At 43.0% G+C, this 19,453-nt stretch overlaps 2 protein-coding genes across 3 annotated transcripts in view; one reads left to right on the top strand and one right to left on the bottom strand.

The window, feature by feature from the left end:
* Positions 1 to 742: 742 nt before the first annotated feature.
* Positions 743 to 13,788, bottom strand: LOC139225882 (uncharacterized). The gene is made up of 6 exons (XM_070856744.1): positions 13,642 to 13,788; positions 12,184 to 12,352; positions 9,947 to 10,040; positions 4,837 to 4,996; positions 4,589 to 4,741; positions 743 to 2,904 (listed from the first exon to the last, which is right to left on the bottom strand). Exons 2-6 carry the CDS (start codon positions 12,324 to 12,326, stop codon positions 2,729 to 2,731), a joined length of 726 nt encoding a protein of 241 aa, XP_070712845.1. The 5' UTR covers positions 12,327 to 12,352; positions 13,642 to 13,788; the 3' UTR covers positions 743 to 2,728.
* Positions 13,789 to 14,056: 268 nt separating this feature from the next.
* The window catches only part of stub1 (STIP1 homology and U-Box containing protein 1), a 38,633-nt gene continuing 33,236 nt past the window's right edge, over positions 14,057 to 19,453 (top strand). Inside the window, exons 1-2 of one of the 2 annotated variants that reach the window (XM_070901007.1) lie at positions 14,136 to 14,335; positions 16,958 to 17,008. In XM_070901007.1, coding sequence (XP_070757108.1) covers positions 14,222 to 14,335; positions 16,958 to 17,008 — 165 coding nt within the window. In that variant the 5' untranslated portion in view covers positions 14,136 to 14,221. Of the gene's footprint in view, positions 14,336 to 16,957; positions 17,009 to 19,453 lie in introns of both variants that reach the window. The other variant, XM_070901008.1, reaches the window with a different exon arrangement.

Consider the following 19,453-nt stretch of genomic DNA (forward strand, 5'->3'; position numbering starts at 1 on the left):
ACTTAAGGAAGGATATACTAGCTTTGGAGGGGGTACAGAGACGATTCACTAGGCTGATTCCGGAGATGAGGGGGTTACCTTATGATGATAGATTGAGTCGACTGGGTCTTTACTCGTTGGAGTTCAGAAGGATGAGGGGTGATCTTATAGAAACATTTAAAATAATGAAAGGAATAGACAAGATAGAGGCAGAGAGGTTGTTTCCACTGGTCGGGGAGACTAGAACTAAGGGGCACAGCCTCAAAATACAGGGGCGCCAATTTAAAACCGAGTTGAGAAGGAATTTCTTCTCCCAGAGGGTTGTGACTCTCTGGAATTCTCTGCCCAAGGAAGCAGTTGAGGCTAGCTCATTGAATGTATTCAAATCACAGATAGATTTTTAACCAATAAGGGAATTGAGGGTTATGGGGAGCGGGCGGGTAAGTGGAACTTAGTCCACAGCCAGATCAGCCATGATCTTGTTGAATGGCGGAGTAGGCTCGAGGGGCTAGATGGCCTACTCCTGTTCCTAATTCTTATGTTCTTATGTAATAGGCTATGCCACCATCTGACATTGATCCTTCAAAATGCTCTCTCTGCATGCTTCGCTTTGGATGACTCTCACATTTAATGAAGTTGGTGGACATGACTGACCCTGTAAACGTTCCACTGGTCTCTGGCTGTGGGTGCTTGTTTTTAAAAATCAGAGATACACATTTGTACTTTCTATTCAATTATATTTTATTAGAAACGAATGCATACATTCTCCCAATTTCATTTTGAAAATACTGCAAAGCAAGTGAGATGATGAGGCCAGTAGTTTAAAAAAAAAATCACTTTCAAAGAGTCCAGCTAAAAAAGTATGATCTACAATTCACTGTTACTAAAAGTCACAATTAATTACGGTATTTACAGTACTTGTATATAACTTCATTACAGACAGAGTGCATCGATGGTGGCAGTGTAGCTCAGGTACATGGAGCAATAGCAATTTGCACCTAATTTAATTGACAGATGGCAGGCATGAAATGGTCATACAATGGACTAAACAACAAGGGGAAAAAGTGTTACAAAGCAAAGCAGGAGTAACAGGAGGATTGTAGAATTCGGAATGGCAAAATGTTCCCAAAATGGTCAGGAATTTGGATAAAATAGCAAATTCAGTCTCAGTAAACAGCTCACCTCTAAACTGCTCAATGCTCAGAGAGTGATTCTAATGGCAGTGAATTTTCACAGGGTTTCTCTCACTTGCTGTAACTTTGGTGGAAGAGCCACGGAAATCTCAGGAAAACGGCATAAACACAACTGGGAGAACTCCTGGAAATCCATCCCAAAGAGTATAATCCAAAGAAAATGATGCAGTCTTCACTTCTTCAGATTACATGCTTCACCTGAAACTGAGCATGCACTTGAGGAAAACCAATCACACCCTCCAGACCTCAGGTTTCGGATTGTTTCACTGAAGTGAAATCTTTTTAAAAATCTAAAATCAGTGGACAGATATTTACGCCAGGAATTGCCTCCGGGGTTCTCCCGATTGGTGGCCATGACTGTGACAGAAAGCCTGGATAGACACATAAATGGGGTTTCCGCCAAAGTATTAATAGAACTGCCGAGGAAATTCCTGGCGGAAAGAAAGATCTTGTGAATGGGGCGATCAGTTTTCACAATTCACTGCTCTATAAAGCAGAATGTTCGCTCCCATTATAAGCAGGCTCTGCTGAGTTTAATATATAAAACTGGCCAAAATTATCTGTTTTCATCAAGTTGTATTGATGACACTTCTGATCAAAATCTATAGCCTGGCAAAAGCTCAAAATTTTCATGGGCACGTTTTGTGTCCTCCAGTTCAGAATCTGAACTTTATTTGTAGCTGTTTATTTTTCAACCAGAAATTAGTGCCAATATCATCTCAGCAACATTTGTTGTGAAATTATTATTTTTATTTTGCACACAAACTTGCAGTATCCATAGAATGGAAGCAGTGGGAAACAGGAAATGATTCAACTCATGATGTTGGAAATGTAATTCACCCATCTTCCAATCATTGCCTGTGATTCACTTTTGTGTGCTGCTATTTCATCTGATTTTTTTAAAAACCTGTACAAGCATTATTTTAGGTAAGCTGGAGGACAGACATGAGCACATACCATGTAACATGCAATGTATTATTCTCTGCCAAGGTGCAGCTGTTTTTAACCTGGCCTGTCCCTTTAAGAGCATAAGCAAAATTGCTCAAAAAGCATATTGAGGGGTTAGTTAGTGGCTACACATTGTTGGTGAACAAAGTTTCTGTGTAGTTGGTTATACATCTCCAAAAACACCCATTAAGGATAGGCCAGGTTATCAAGGTCAGAAGAAACCTTGATAAGAAATGACTGGGCTTCTTTAAACTGCTCCTTGCTCATTGGTAGGGCAGGCTATATGTTCAGTTGGAATTTGTTTGCCATTTTATGAGCCAATCAGGTACACATGTTACACAAACTTTGCACATTTAACACGTTCAAGCGTGACAGATATGCTAGATGCAAGAATACATAAATGGCATGAATACTTTTTATGCCGCATGATGCTGAGGGATGACAACATTGCTTGCCCTTCCTCTAGGCCCAATATCACTCCCTAGTGTCTGCCTTTACTGAAAGGGTTGAAACCCTCAGTAGTATTTGTTGCACCATCCTAATGTGTGAAGCTGCAACATATCTCTCACTCATGATGTGGCTGTTTTCATAAGGGACTGACTGACTCATCATTGTGTTTTCTGCCTTTTCACAGGTCTTGTTGCCATGACTTTTTCTTTATTCACTGTTTTGTTTTGATGCAGCACGATGTCCTTCAGCAACAAGGGTTTGATACTTTGGGCCACAGCCCAGGTCCAGAGACACTGTTCGATTCTGTGAGGGGTCCAGTCCTTCACCAAGTCATCTGTAAAAGGGGAATGCACCATTACCTCATGGCAAAACCAAGTTAATGTCATAGTACATCACTACATAATGCATTCCCTTCAACGGCAATAGCTAATAGGATTGCACCGCTGGGCACAGCCACTAAATGTCTCATAGTGGAAGGTATAAAATCGCACCGAGAGATGAATTTCAAAATTAACTGAATCTCATCAAAACTACAGCTACAGTACATATAGCGCAACCTCTCATTTACTTAGGATTATTCTGTAGAGTTTTGGTACCTGCACATTTGAAGAACAGCGTTGTAATCATCACCAATTACTACCACTACTTACACTGTAAATCTATAGCTGGGAGAAAACTTATTCTTGTTGAAATTTCTCCCATCATTTTTTTCCAAGGTATCAACTCTCGGTGAGCTGTCTCAGTGAAAGAAACTGACAGGACAGTGTGCTTGGTCAAACTAGTCCCTGAACACATGTGTAATTGATAATTGTATGATCGGAGCCTACAGCATTGGTAGAGCCCAAGCTTCGTCCTGCTTTTCCCAAATAGACCACATCATCCAATAAAACCGTATCATCATATCTGGGCAGGTCGGACTGTCAGAGATGTGGCTAAAGAAAGACAGAACTTGTATTCATAGAGCACCTCTCACAACCTCAGGACATTCCGGCCCTGAATTCGCAGTCCCTACGGGCATGTATGATGTGCGCCCATAGGGGCCCCGCAAGTTCCGGGTTTAGGCATGCAAAGCGCATCCTCTTGACAGATCGCACACAGCCGGAAATAAAGGGCCTCTGCAGATGGAGAGTTGGGCTACATGCCCAACGAATGCCCGTGAAATTCTTATGACTAATAAAAAGCAGGCACAAGGCCTACTTCCATCAGCGCAAGACTTTGAGGACACAAAAATAATTTTTTTTCAATAATTTAAACATTTAAAATTCTGTTAAATAAGGTAAGTTTATTTTTAGACTTTAAAATATGTAAATTGTTTTCAAAAAATTTCATTTTTGTTTTCAATAATTAAATTCCATTTTGATTAATTTCAAATGTGATGTTTTTAAAAATTAATTATTTTGTGTGTTTTGTGGGATATTCATAACTTATGGTGATTCTGTACACACAAAACTATGAATGGGAATACCCCTAATTTGATTAGTTGGGCCGGCCCACGTGCCTCCCAGGGACGTGTACAAAGCGCCTATGTCCCCGGAATACGTGGGCCTCTACACAGGACTTGCCCAGGACCACAAGTCTCCGAACCTCCTGGACCACCAGGAAATGGTCAACATTTTTCAGGTCGGAGGCATCTGCCCGCGGGAAGACTCTGACCGCAATTTGTGAGCCTCCAAAAAGTGTTTCACAGCCAATGTACAGCATAGACCCTGTTGTCATATAGAACAAAACTCAAAACAAGAGACCCACAATTTCAGCACCATACAGTTTGACTTCAAGTAAGGCTTCCTTACTTATCTGATCACAGCACAACAGTCTGCTGATAAGCCTCATTCAATCATCAACCGCTTCCTCTAGTCCCTGCATTCACCTTGTGCATTATACATACAGAGTAGGGCCGTTGCAAGAGAATCCTTTTAATACATTTCTGTTAAGACCAGTATATACAACGTTAACTTTTGGCATGTGCTCAGTATAATTATATTAACACACCAGCAGGAGTGAAAATGGGAGAAACTTACTCTGGTTGAGTTGCCTTGCACACACCCTCACTTTCTCCAGGTATAGGATATAATGTTTAAGCGTGTACTTGATGGGAACCAAGCCTGGGATTGACTCCACCGCTTCATCAGCCATGAATGCAGCATCCTGTGAAGCACCAGTCACCAGCACAGCTAAGCATGAGCAAGAGAAAAGCTTCCATTAGAATACAAATGTACTGCGTGAATAAGTAGCCCAAGTAATCTGACAAAAGTGTTTTCTTTCCTACCTGAGGCAGTGGCAGGTCCTACTGCTTTCAGCTTACTGATCTCTGTGATTGCAGCTGATATGTCGGGAAGGAGCTTGAAAGCTTTCCGTGTGCATGACTCCACACTATCCGTGGAATTACTCATTACCATCTGCTGCAGTCTTGGGCGGAACTTGCCTCGCTACAGGTAGTGGGGCGGAGGGAAGGGAAAGAAAAGTCGAATTAAAATGGAGTCAAGTTGAATGAATTCTAAGCTTAAAGATTTGAAGGTCAATAGAGTTAGTAAATAACTGGGTCATCTCATAAAATGAGTTCAAATCTGCACTTGCCTACGATGGCCATGCTCAAATATACAGCACAGTGTCTTCGACCATAGCATCTTGTCAGCTACTTCTACAGACATTGCAGGTTCCCACCCTGGTGTTTTTATACCCAGAGATCCTTCAAGACAAATTGACATCCCAAGACACTATGTTCCTTCAGCCCACAGTGTCCTCCCATATTTACATACATAGAAGAAAAAACAATGTATCCTAAGTATCCTAGCACAACCGGATTATCTATTTTACTAAAGTATGCTGGCATACCTACAAGAATGGTAGGCCTAATTGCAATGGTATAATATCTGAATGTAAAGATATTGCAGGGCTCTTGCACATTTTTATATTGTGGAGGAGAATAACATTCTGGAAGCTGAGTTCGATGTGTTGGGGGAAATGGGACAAACTCTGGCACATAGTATTCAACCAAGATGAGTTTACATGGAACAGAACTGAAATCGGTTGAGAGAAAAGGACCTTAGCGTTATAGTACACAATCTTCTAAAGGTTCATGACCAATACCAAGAAGCCATAGCCAAAGCAAACAGGGTATTTGGTTGTAATAACAGGGCTATTCAATATAAAACAAAGCAAACCATTTTGTCATTGTACAAGACTTTGGTAAAGACAACATTTAAAATATTGCATCCAGTTTTGATCCCCTCATATGTCCGCATGCCAGACATGAGACTCCCAAAGCAAATGCTCTACTCGGAGCTCCTTCATGGCAAACGAGCCAAAGGTGGGCAGTGGAAACGCTACAAGGACACCCTCAAAGCCTCTCTGATAAAGTGCAACATCCCCACTGGCACCTGGGAGTCCCTGGCCCAAGACTGCCCTACGTGGAGGAAGTGCATCCGAGAGGATGCTGAGCACCTCAAGTCTCAACGCCGAGAGCATGCAGAAATCAAGCGCAGACAGTGGAAAGAGCGTGTGGCAAACCAGTCTCACCCACCCCTTCCCTCAACGACTATCTGTCCCACCTGTGACAGAGTCTGTGGCTCTCGTATTGGTTCTGCCACCAAAGAACAGCCTATGATGATGATGTTGGATGATATGGAGGCTATAGAAAAGGTTCAGCGGAGGGTCACAAGAATGATTCTCAGCTTCAAAAAACCTTAGTTACTAAGTTCAAAAAGCTGGGTCTATTCACTTAGTGATAGGTAGACTTATGGGTAATTTGATTGAGGTATATAAAACAGTTAAAATACTAGATTGTGCTCCTATTGATATATTAGGGAAGACCAGCAGTCATCTATACAAGTTATGCAAGGGTAGGGCCAGATTAGGTTAGGCAGTTTCACTTTTCCCTGAAGACCTATGGAACAAATTGCTGACTTTCTGCAAACCTTCAAAAGAGCTGGACCAGTTCCTGGCTGGGATGGAGATGACATCTTATAAAAAGGTAGGTGAAATATCAAGTAATACAAGAATGGTCAATGTGGTCTCTTGGACTTGTTTTTAACAGCCAAAGGAATTTTTCAGATTTTGTTTCTCCCTTATTGGCCTGGGGTTTTGATTTGGTCTCTCCTTGGAGATGACATGGCTGCTGGTGGGTAAGGGGTATCTAATAACGATACTTCATGCATCACGCATCTGTGGGGCATGTTAGTTGGATCAGAAGTTTTTTTCTGCCCGTCATTTTTGTATATTTGTAGTACCAGGAGTGACTCCAATGAGCAAACTCTGGATATTCCCACATGGTCTTTAACCTTTACATAGCTGCGACTGTGGGCTTTTGAAATCTCGAAACGCAATGGGAAGTCAGTTTTGTTACTGCACAGACAGAAGGTAAGTCAATAGGGAAACATTATCCATACAGTAATAGAAACATAGAAAATAGCAATAGTAGGCCATTCGGCCCTTTGAGTCTGCACCGCCATTCAACACCATATTCCCACTTTTCCCCCATGCCCTTTGATGTCTTTTGTTTCTAGAAATCTATTTATCGATCTCCCGTTTAAATATATTCAGTGACTTGGCCTCCACAGCCTTCTGTGGTAGAGAATTCCACAGGTTCACGACCCTCTGAGTGAAAAGATTTCTCTTCATCTTGGTCCTAAATTTCCTACCCCATATCCTGAGACTGTGACCCCTTGTTCTAGACTTCCCACCAGGGGAAACATCCTCCCCGCATCCAGTCTATCCAACCCAGTCAGAATTTTATACGTTTCAATGAGATCCCCTCTCATTCTTCTAAACTTTAGTGAATACAGGCTAAGTCGACCCAATCTCTCCTCCTACGACAGTCTTGCCATCCCAGGAGTCAGTCTGGTGAACCTTCACTGCACTCCCTCTATGGCAAGTATATCCTTTCTTGGGTAAGGAGACCAAAACTGCACACAATACTCCAGATGCGGTCTCACCAAGGCCTTGTATAACTGTAGTAAGACATCCTTGCTCCTGTACTCAAATCCTCTTGCAATGAAGGCCAACATACCATTTGCCTTCCTAACTGCTTGCTGCACCTGCATGTTTGCTTTCAATGACTGGTGTACAAGGGCACCCAGATCCCTCTGTATGTCGACACTTCCCAAATCATCACCATTTAAATAATACTTTGTCCTTATGTTTTTCCTATCAAAGTGGATAACTTCACATTTATCCACGATATACTGCATCTGTCATGTGTTTGCCCACTATCTAAATCACCTTGCAGCGTCTTTGCATCCTCCTCACAACTCAGAATCCCACCTAGTTTTGTGCCATAATATTAATATTTCCAAGTTTGCTGACATTTGGTTCCCTCATCCAAATCATTTATTTTTTTGTGAATAGCTGGGGTCCAAGCACTGGTCCCTGTGGTACCCCACTAGTCGCTACCTGCCACCCCGAAAAAGACCTGTTTATTCCTACTCTCTGTTTCCTGTCAGTTAACCAATTTTCAATCCATGCCAATACATTACCCCCAATCCTATGTGCTTTAATTTTGTACACTAACCTCTTATGTGGGACTTTATCAAAGGCCTTCTGAAAATCCAAATACACTACATCCACTGGTTTGCCCTTATCTATTCTATCAGTTACATCCTCAAAAAACTCCAGTAAGTTTGTTAAACATGATTTTCCTTTCATAAATTCATGTTGACTTTGTTTAATCCCGTTGATATTATCTAAGTGTACCGTTATCACATCCTTTATAATGGACCCCAGCATTTTCCCTACTACTGATGTTCGGCTAACCAGTCTGTAGTTCCCTGTTTTCTCTCTCCCTCCTTTTTAAAATAGTGGGGTTACATTTGCCACCCTCCAATCTGCAGGAACTGTTCCATAATCTATAGAATTTTGGAAGATGACAACCAATGCATCTATTATTTCCATGGCTACCTCTTTTAGTATTTTGGGATGCAGATCATCAGGCCCTGGGGATTTATCTGCCTTCAGTCCCATTAGTTTCTCCAGCACTATTTTCTTACTAATAATCATTTCCTTTAATTCCTCTTGCTCACTAGATCCTTGGTTCCCTAGAATTTCTGGGATGTTATTTGTGTTCTCTTCCGATGGTAATACAGCACATTAACCCAGGCAAAATGCTGTTGGTTACAGTTTTCCTCGGGATTGTGAGGTTTAGAGCCTCCCAGTCTAAATGCAAGTTTTGTAATTATATAGCACCTTATGACGTCCTCAGGACATCCCTGTTGAGGGAGAACACAGATAAAGATTTCCTCGTGTCAATAAAGAGCCTGAAGGCATGAAACAAGTTACATCAGATTTTAATCCCACCACAGAGCATTAGTGATGATTAAAATGCAGGATTTTCTCTGCTACTGTATTGTGCTGTGTCTTAGGAGGAGGAGTACTTTTCCAGGATTTTAACATGAAAATAGAGCTCCTCCAAAGGCCTGGTCAGAGGGCAATACCTTGGCGTAACACTAAGCTACAGACCCAAATGGGTCAAGTTTGATCCTAGTCTGTGTGGATTGCAGCCCAGGGACCACGACTACCCTGTGTTTCCCTAGGTATGGAGGAGGGAACAAATAGCAGAGTCCTCACTCCCAAATGTCATGTAGTGATACACAAACATCCTGAAACATTTAGGGACTGAAATTGCCCACCGCCCAAAACAAGGCGCACCTACCGCTCTTGAAGTGTCCTGGCCGACATCAGAGAAATTCAGCAATGTGTTTTTTTTGGAGCGGGATGGAAGTGGTCTCATCATCGGGGCGGAGTGGCCGTCACTAGTGAGGCGGAAGTGCGGGTGAGATGGAGTAGCCGACGCTTGCACTGATGACGTCACCGCACTGGTGCATCACAACGTCCCTCTCCATCAGTTAAAGGGGACGGCCGCTGCGAACTCTGTAACCACTTTAGTGGCAGACATTGGGCCACCAGTAAGGGTTTCAGCTGGGCCAGCAGCCTGGCACTCAAGAGGGGGTATCAGGCTGCCCGTTGGCAGCCCAGCCGAACCCATGGCCATAATTGTAGGCCCAATCTGGCAGTCAGCCAACAAAAAAAACACACGTCAGTGCCACCTCCCCTTTAAGGGCAGCCATGCTGCCAAGCCACACAAAGGGTACCAACAGCCAAAGCAGTCAGTGGCACCAACGCTGCTCCTGCAGGGCAATTCCAGGAAAGGGACAATTTTCCACAGAGCAACTTCGGGAAGGGGTCGCCGCTGGTCGGTAAGGGGTCGGTGCATTCACGCCGCAGCGGGAAAATGTGCGGAGCGGTTCCAGACACCGCTCCAAACCTGTGGAAGGACAATTTAAAAATGCTGGCCCCTCTGCTGCTTTCAGGCGACCACGAGCCTTATAGCAAGGGGCAATTTCAGCCCCTTAACATACAAACCTGACCATGCTCACCACACTTACTGTCAGTTTCCACTCCATCAATTGAACCAGCTCGGCATGAGTCAGGAATTTCTCTACGCGACTACAGACAGCTTCTGGTAACTCTTCTTGATACCTGAATTAGAACAATAAGTATTGGCTAGATTACCCGTAATTCCATGTCACAGCAAGTATTTTAATTAACCTGCCCCTTTCCCTACCATCGGTCACACACCATTCCTAAATACATTAAAACGAGGCCCTATCTTTTTAGGATGATGTAAAATATCTCATGGAAATAAGAGTAGGGAGTTCTGCTGGTGTGCTGGCTAACAATCTTCCCTTAACCAACACCATCAAAATAGATTTATTGGTCATTTATTGGGGGTAATTTAAACCCCCAAGATTACCTGGGAAATATAGATTTGTTAAATTTTATACCCGACCCCCAACCCACCCACCTTTGGCTTAATGGAGACAGGTTGGGGAGCAGCCCGCGCTCAGGAAGTGGGTTTTTAAGGGGGCTATGTGCCTTCACTTTAACAGGTTTTTTATTTTTAAACCAACGATGGCCGGGTTTCCCGGGGCTCAGGAATTCTGACAGGTAACAGGAGGCGGGAAGGGTCAGATCCATGAGGTAAGGGCATTTACAGCACTGATTGTGGGCCAGGAGGAGCAGGAGTGTTTCCTCCAGGCCCAACAAGCTTACCTCTGTAACTCCCCATCCTCCCAACAATTTCCAACCCCCCTTCATCCTCCACCATGATCTCTGATCCCCATTTAGAAATCAGGTTCAAATGAGTGAGTTGCAGCTTTCTGAATATAAAAGTCGTAATCTCAGGCCCGAGTGCATAAATTCGAGTAATTACAGGCCAGTCAGCCTAACCTCGGTGGTGAGAAAATTATTGGAAAAATTCTGAGGGACAGGATAAATCTTCATTTAGAAAGACATGGCTTAATCAACGACAGACAGCATGAATTTGTTAAGGGAAAGTCATGTCTGACTAATTTATATAATTTTTTGAGGAGGTAATAAGGAGGGTCAATGAGGGTGCAATTGATGTAGTGTATATGAATTTTAGCAAGGCTTTTGATAAGGTCCCACATGGCAGACTGGTCATGAAAGTAAAAGCCCATGGGATCCAAGGCAAAGTGGCAAGTTGGATCCAAAATTGGCTCAAAGGCAAAAACCAAAGGATAATGGGTGTTTTTGTGACTGGAAGGTTGTTTCCAGTGGGGTTCCATAGGGCTCAGTATTAGGTCCCTTGCATTTTGTGGTATATATCAATTATTTGGATTTGAATGTAGGGGTTATGATTAAGAAATTTGCAGATGATACAAAAATTGGCCGTTTGGTTGATAATGAAGAAGAAAGCTGTAGACTGCAGGAAGATATCAATCAACTGGTCATGTGGGCAGAACATTGGCAAATGGAATTCAATCCGGAGAAGTGTGAGGTAATGAATTTGGGGAGGGTTAACAAGGCAAGAGACTACACAATAAATGGTAGGACACTGAGAATAGAAGAACAAAGGGAGTGCATGTTCACAGATCCCTGAAGGTAGCAGGCCAGATGGATAAGGTGGTTAAGAAGGCATACGGAATACTTGCCTTTATTAGCCAAGGCATGGAATACAAGAGCAGGGAGGTTATGCTTGAACTGTATAAAACACTGGTTAGGCCACAGCTAGTGTACTGCGTGCAGTTCTGGTCATCACATTACAGGAAAGATGTGAATACACTACAGAAGAGATTTACGAGGATGTTGCCTGGTCTGGAAAATTTTAGCTATGAGGAAAGATTGGATAGGCTGGTGTATAAAATTATGAGGGGTCTGGACAAGAGTAGATAGCAAGGACCTATTTCCCTTTGCAGAGGGGTCAACAACCAGGGGGCATAGATTTAAAGTAATTGGTCAGAGGTTTAGAGGGGGTTTGAGGGGAAATGAGGGGTGGTGGGGGTCTGGAACTCACTGCCTGAAAAAGGGAGGTACTGGCAGAAACCCTTGCCACATTTAAAACGTACTTGGATGTGCACATGAAGTGCCGAAACCTACAAGGCTACGGACCAAGAGCTGAATAGTGGAATTAGGCCGGATAGCTCTTTGTTGGCCGGCATGAACACGATGGGCCAAAATGGCTTCCTTCTGTGCTGTTAATTTCTATGATTTGGCAGAATAGAAAAAAAGAATAAACCAGAGACAGTTGTCTCCCTCGGCAGATGTTGTCTCTTTGCCTTAGCTGTCCTCCCTTCTAAATTATACAAGATCTACCTCTCACCATTTATCCAGCGCAGCCAATTTGCCTGCCTTCGCTCCTTTGGCAGCTGTTGTCTTTGCTTCAACCACATCCCAATAAAGAGCAAACACAGACCTCCATACAGCAGGATCCTTACAGTTATATAGTCCTCCATTTCCAGACATTGCTGCACTCACTTCACAGCTTCAACCTGTAGCATCACAGAAATTTGTCATTTAAATTCATGCTGATCCAAATTTACATGCTTAAAATATTGCTGTACTAATACCCATTAAGACTAGAACTTTAAAGATTTGCCTGGGATGAAAGAAAAACTCAGGAATTTTTTTCCCCCCTTAAACGTACAATGTGGGATCTGCATAGTGACAGAAGATGACTTAAGCAATCCTGTTCAACCTGCTCATCCATGCCTTCGTTACCTCTAGATTTGACTATTCCACGTACTCCTGGTCAGCCTCCCATGTTCAACCCTCCGTAAACTTGAGCTCATCCAAAACTCTGCTGCCCATGTCCTAACTTGCACCAAGTTCCGATCATCCATCATCCCTGTGCTCGCTAACCTAAATTGGCTCCTTCTTTTCAAATCCCTCCAGGCCTCACTCCTCCCTATCTCTGTAATCTCCTCCAACCCCACCCCAACACCCCAGAAATCTCTATGCTCCTCGAACTCTGCCCTCTTGAGCATCTCTGATCTCATTTTCTCCACCATGCCTTCAGATGCCTAAGCTCTGGTTACCTTCCTAAACCTCCTTTGTGGCAGTGTCAAATTGTGTTTGATAACACTCCTGTGAAGCGCCTTGGGATGTTTTACAAATCCCTCCATGGCGGCACCCCTCCCTATCTCTGTAATCTCCTTCAGCCTCACACCTCCACTACCCAACCTAGATATCTGCACTCCTCAAATTCTGCCCTCTTGACCATCCCTGATTTTAATCGCTCCACCAGCCTTCAGCTGAGTAGACCCTAAGCTCTGGAACTCCCTCCCTAAACCTCTCCCCCTCTCTTTCCTCCTTCAAGACACTCCTTAAAACCTAACTTTTTGACCAAGCTTTTGGTCATCTGCCATAATTTGTTCTAGGTGGCGAATTAATTTTTTTGTCTTATAACAATGCTGCAAAGCACCTTGGGACGTTTTACTACATTAAAGGCACTCTATAAATGCAGGTTGTTGTTAAAGGCGCTATATAAATACAAATTGTTGTTCTGTATGTTCGAAACTTGCACCAACGCCCAGGAAACAAAATTAGACCTCAGGTAAAACCAAATTCTGATGTTGGATGGACGTTTGAGTCGCTACACTGCAGAGTGTTCACTTTACCACAAAACTGCGTCAGATCCAAAGTCGCTGACAAACTCAAAACTTCCAAATTTCGGGCGCCAAACCGAGCATCGGCCCGGCTCCCTCTTTGTGCCAGTCATTCGCAGTTTCATACCATTGACTATTTCTGTTACTAAATGCAAGTATATAATTCATTTTACCTGTATAATTTAATTTAATTCACGAAACACGTCCACATCTACACCTGCATTCATTTGACTGAGTCTCTGATGCTGGGAAGCCGTCACATCCATTAGCAAAATGGCGGCGCTCCAGCTTCACCGGGCGGTCGCGCCCGCTTTGTGCGTTAAATCGTTTGCTCTTGTTGACGCATAGAGATTACGTCACTGTACCCGAACTGGATATCTCATCTTGAGGCGGCACATAGAGGTGACGTCACCGACTTTAAGACGTCACTCGTGGGTGGCGATGGAAGACGTCATTGAACGCGGCTGTTTACGTGATTCTTGTACACAAACAGCGCTCGCGGCTTTGGACTTTGTGAAAGCAGTTCCAATCGGCAGGGACAGCCGGGCCCAGACCCCAGGCCTTCCGCCTCTGAAGTCTGGTTAGCGAAAGAGAGTAAATCATCAGAGAGACCGCCTCCTAACGCGGCCCGTCCCCGGCCTGGGCTCGCTGCAGAGCCTTGGAGTGTACGCCTGCTGCAGGCCCGTCAGCAGCGGCAGGAAGCCGGCTTCTTCCCGCGCGTGTGCTGACTCGTCAGGGATCCGGGGAAACAGCATGTCCGGGAGCCCCGAGAAGAGCCTGACTGCCCAGGAGCTGAAGGAGCAAGGGAACCGCCTCTTTCTCAGCAGAAAGTATCAAGAAGCCGCGGCCTCCTACAGCAAGGCCATAGTGAGTATCTCGGCCAGTGTCAGAGTGCGAATACCTCCACCGAACAAACTCCCCAATAACCAACCGCTCAAAGCACAATCGCACCCTGTCACCCTCTCATTCATTCTGCTTTGTCATCCCTGCTTTTAGTATTTAGGATTTATGAATATCAAACACCAGAATAAAAGGGCAGTGGTTCATGTGACTTGTTCCGGATTAACAATCGTAGTCAGGCTTTCGCTAATTCCACATACAGTCCTCCAGTTTGTTCCTCTGCCATATTCAATGCTGCTGCAACGTAAACCTCTGATGACTCAAAATCTAGCGTGTATAGCATTTATTCTGTGCATATATATATATTTCCCAATGTATTTTCCATATGTACCCTGTACTATAAATTGCAACAGAAATTACAAAACTGGTCCTCAGTTGATGACAATCTAAAGATATGTTTTTAAACTTGTTGCATAATTATAGGGCCTGTGATAGAAGACTGAGTGTTTTTGGAGATCATCTATGAAATGTGTATGTTGGGGTTTGTGTGATCATAAGCTACCTAAGATTTGTTCTTCGTTGTTTAAAATGTCATCAGAATCATTGTGTCACACTGTTGTAACAGGCTCCAAATTCTCTATCTGTCTAGTTTCCCTCAGCCATTTTAAGACTGTAGCCTTAGTATATGATCTATGAATGTACACTGCTATTTGTGACTCCAGTCTGGTTTTAGTCTATAGTTAATTAGCTGGCCAGTTGGTGTGTATATGTGTTGGACCACAATAATGTCGAAGAGAGATGATTCATTTTGCATCATTTCCACATGTGGCTGGGTATCTGGGTCTTTTTTTTACAGTGATGCATGTTAATCAGTAATTGACAGAATGCCAAAATCATGGGTGAAGTCTTAAAGATATGCACTTAAGGGGCACAATGTCATGACGTTGTTGATAAATCTTTTAGGCTATGTGAACATTAGATGCAAATTGTGCTCGATTTGTTTTTTTTTTTACAAACAATACATGGTCATTCTACCTGAAACACAGTACATAGCATTTTTTGATGAAGACCTCATTATTTCTGCATACAAGCTAATGATTCTTATTAGCACAGATTGAATAACAAAAATCAATTCTTTGTTGACTATTTTTTCACGATGCAACGTTTCCACCACTTGTTCAAGTTTGAAAATGCTCTGTGATGTTTCGACTCTTTAATTGAAGTGTTGGACATCTCCCTCCCTTTGCTTTGTCCACGATATCGCGAAACAGGGTACTACTATGTTTTAACATACAGAATTTGAACTTTTTCTTTAGATTATTTTGCACTGTCCAGAGATTACTGTTAAAACGTTAGTCTATTTTTTTAAGATGCTCCTGTCACCCTCTGGATTATCTGCACTGAGGGGATAGTAAGCCACTTGTATATTTTATTGCCCCATAGAAACCTGTGGAATAGGATTAGGTTTGAGGTGGGTATGAATGTGCTACTACCATTTGCTGAGGAACAGGACTAAGACATTCAACCCCATGATCCTCAACCCTCCAACTTCTAAACTCAAAGGAGTACAAACTAAATTTATGCAACCTATCTTCATAATTTTATCCTTAAAAAGAAAGGCTTGCATTTATATAGCACTTTTCACGACCAGCGGACGTTTCAAAGCGCTTTACAGCCAATTAAGTACTTTTGGAGTGTAGTCACTGTTGTAATGTGGGAAACATTTTATAAATCATTCTGGTGAATCTGCGCTTTACCCCCTCCAAGGCTGTCCTGAAGTGCTGTGCCCAAAACTGAATGTAGTACTCCAGATAGGCTCTGACCAAAGCTGTCAGCTGAAGCATCACCATCACTTTTGTATTCCAACCCTCTTGAGATAAAGCCCAACATTCCATTACCTTTTTTGATTGCTCTTTGTACCTGTGCACTAGCTTTTTACTGATTTGTGTGCATGGACACCCAAGTCCCTTTGTTCTCCACAGCTCCAAGTCTTCCCATCAACAAAATATTCTGATTTATCTTGCTCAGATTCAAAGTGGATGACCTCACATTGAACTGCATCCGCCATAGTTTTACCCATTCACTTAGTCTGTTTATGCCCCTTTGTAACCTCCTGCTCCCAACTACATAACTCACTGTGCCTCCTATCATAATGTTGTCCCACACTAAAAGTGGCAGCCCAGGTTTTCACAATTCTTCCTTTTTTATAAATTTTTTTTTTAAAGCTATAGTTAGAGCCTATTTTAATTAGATTGTGTCCTAAAGTCTAACCAATTTGTCTCCTAAACTTGGCAGCCAAATACCGTGTGAACTCCTTAGAATCTCTTGGCTGGGGAAGGAACAAAAATGTGATGTTTTGATAAAATGTCTTGCTAATCCTGCTCTGGTGCGATTTTAGACTGTATGGTCTGTATCTGAATAAATAGCATACAGTGTGTCAACTTTTATAGCACATGTGTGGACCATTGAATTGTTATTCAGTGGTATTTCATTTGTATAATCTAGGTATGAAGATTAGGTCTTCTTCCCTATGCTGTCTCATCAGTGTTCCCAAACTGTGCGTTGAATGATTTGTCATGGAGCCAGTCTAAGCTTCTATCTCCGTGGCTCACTGGCACTATAAATATAAATATTTTTTAAAATCGGCAGGTCAGGAAGGAACTGAAGCGGAGAGAGTGCCCCTGTTGCTGGTGGAGATCGGTAAGGTTGCATGCTGGCACTGATGAAATCTTACTTATATTCTGGTAATATTTAGAGTGGAGAGTGACAGCTAGAAACACAATTATATATTCTGAAAATATACAGCAAGACTTTGCGTCTGTGTGCCTAATATTCATCCTAGCTATGATGTTTTCAATGTGATGGACAAAATCTTCTGGCGAGAGAGGCAAACGATGGTTCACACAAAGATGTGGGTGGTATGAAATCAGCCATCACATTAACAGCACAAGACGGAAAGTGATACAGCTATAAATTTTTCTATTTAATTTACACTACCCACATGGCTGATGACAATCTTTGATTATGGATTTATCACACGTGCTAGCAGGATTTGCACAAGTTGCCGTGATCTCCTTGGATACATTCCATATCGGGCAACTTTCCATGAAGTATCCTTGGTGATTCCTTTCACAGGTAGTACCTGTATCACCAATAGCACTGGGTTGCATGATAATTATAGCAGATATAGTTTCAGAATAAAAATGATATACATTGATTGGCCAGTATAAACTCCGAAAAGAAGATTTTCTATAAAAGTTTACATTCATTCTGTTGAATTAAATGTACCCCCAGTTAAAATTTATTATCTTAATTTTTGTTAGGTAAGGGTATTAAGGGTTATGGAACGAAGGTGGATTGACGGAGTTAAGATACAGATCACCCATGATCTAATTGAATTGCGGGACAGGCTCGAGGGGCTGAATGGCCTATTCCTGTTCCTATTAAACATAGAAACATAGAAAATAGCTGCAGGAGTAGGCCATTCGGCCCTTCGAGTCTGCACCACCATTCAATAAGATCATGGCTGATCATTCACCTCAGTACCCCTTTCCTGCTTTCTCTCCATACCCCTTGTTCCCTTTAGCTGTAAGGGCCATATCTAACTCCCTCTTGAATATATCCAAAGAACTGGCATCAACAACTCTCTGCGGTAGGGAATTCCACAGGTTAACAACTCTCTGAGTGAAGAAGTTTCTCCTCATCTCAGTCCTAAATGGCTTACCCCTTATCCTTGGACTGTGCCCACTGGTTCTGGACTTCCCCCAACTTCGGGAACATTCTTCCTGCATCTAACCTGTCCAGTCCCATCAGAATTTTATATGTTTCTATGAGATCCCCTCTCATCCTTCTAAACTCCAGTGAATACAGGCCCAGTCCTCATATGTCAGTCCTGCTATCCCGGGAATCAGTCTGGTGAACCTTCGCTGCACTCCCTCAAAAGCAAGAATGCCCTTCCTCAGATTAGGAGACCAAAATTGAACATAGTATTCCAGGTGAGGCTTCACCAAGGCCCTGTACAACTGCAGTAAGACCTCCTTGGTCCTATACTCCAATCCCCTAGCTATGAAGGCTAACATACCATTTGTCTTCTTCACTGCCTGCTGTACCTGCATGCCAACTTTCAATGACTGATGTACCATGACACCCAGGTCTCGTTGCACCTCCCCTTTTCCTAATCTTCTGCCATTCAGATAATCTGCCTTCATGTTTTTGCCACCAAAATGGTTAACCTCACATTTATCCACATTATACTGCATCTGCCATGCATTTGGCCACTCACCTCACCTGTCCAAGTCATCCTGCAGCCTCTTAGCATCCTCCTCACAGCTCACACTGCCACCCAGCTTAGTGTCATCTGCAAACTTGGAGATATTACACTCAATTCCTTCATCTAAATCATTGATGTATATTGTAAAGAGCTGGGGTCCCAGCACTGAGCCCTGCAGCACCCTACTAGTCACTGCCTGCCATTCTGAAACGGACCCGTTAATCCCGACTCTTTGCTTCCTGTCTGCCGACCAGTTCTCTATCCACGTCAGTACATTACCCCCAATACCATGTGCTTTGATTTTGAACACCAATCTCTTGTGTGGGACCTTGTCAAAAGCCTTTTGAAAGTCCAAATGCACCACATCCACTGGTTCTCCCTTGTTCACTCTACTAGTTGCATCCTCAAAAAATTCTAGAAGATTTGTCAAGCATGATTTTCCTTTCATAAATCCATGCTGACTTGGACCGATCCTGTCACTGCTTTCCAAATGCGCTGCTATTTCATCTTTAATAATTTATTCCAACATTTTCCCCACTACTGATGTCAGGCTAACCGGTCTATAATTACCCGTTTTCTCTCCCTCCTTTTTTAAAAAATGGTGTTACATTAGCTACCCTCCAGTCCATAGGAACTAATCCAGAATTGACAGACTGTTGGAAAATGATCACCAATGCATCCACTATTTCTAGGGCCACTTCCTTAAGTACTCTGGGATGCAGACTATCAGGCTCCAGGGATTTATCGGCCTTCAATCCCATCAATTTCCCTAACATAAATTCCCACCTAATAACGATTTCCTTCAGTTCCTCCTTCTCACTAGACCCTCGGTCCCCTAGTATTTCCGGAAGGTTATTTGTGTCTACCTTCATGAA

This window comes from Pristiophorus japonicus, chromosome 15 (assembly GCF_044704955.1).
Source record: "Pristiophorus japonicus isolate sPriJap1 chromosome 15, sPriJap1.hap1, whole genome shotgun sequence".
NCBI lineage: Eukaryota > Metazoa > Chordata > Chondrichthyes > Pristiophoridae > Pristiophorus > Pristiophorus japonicus.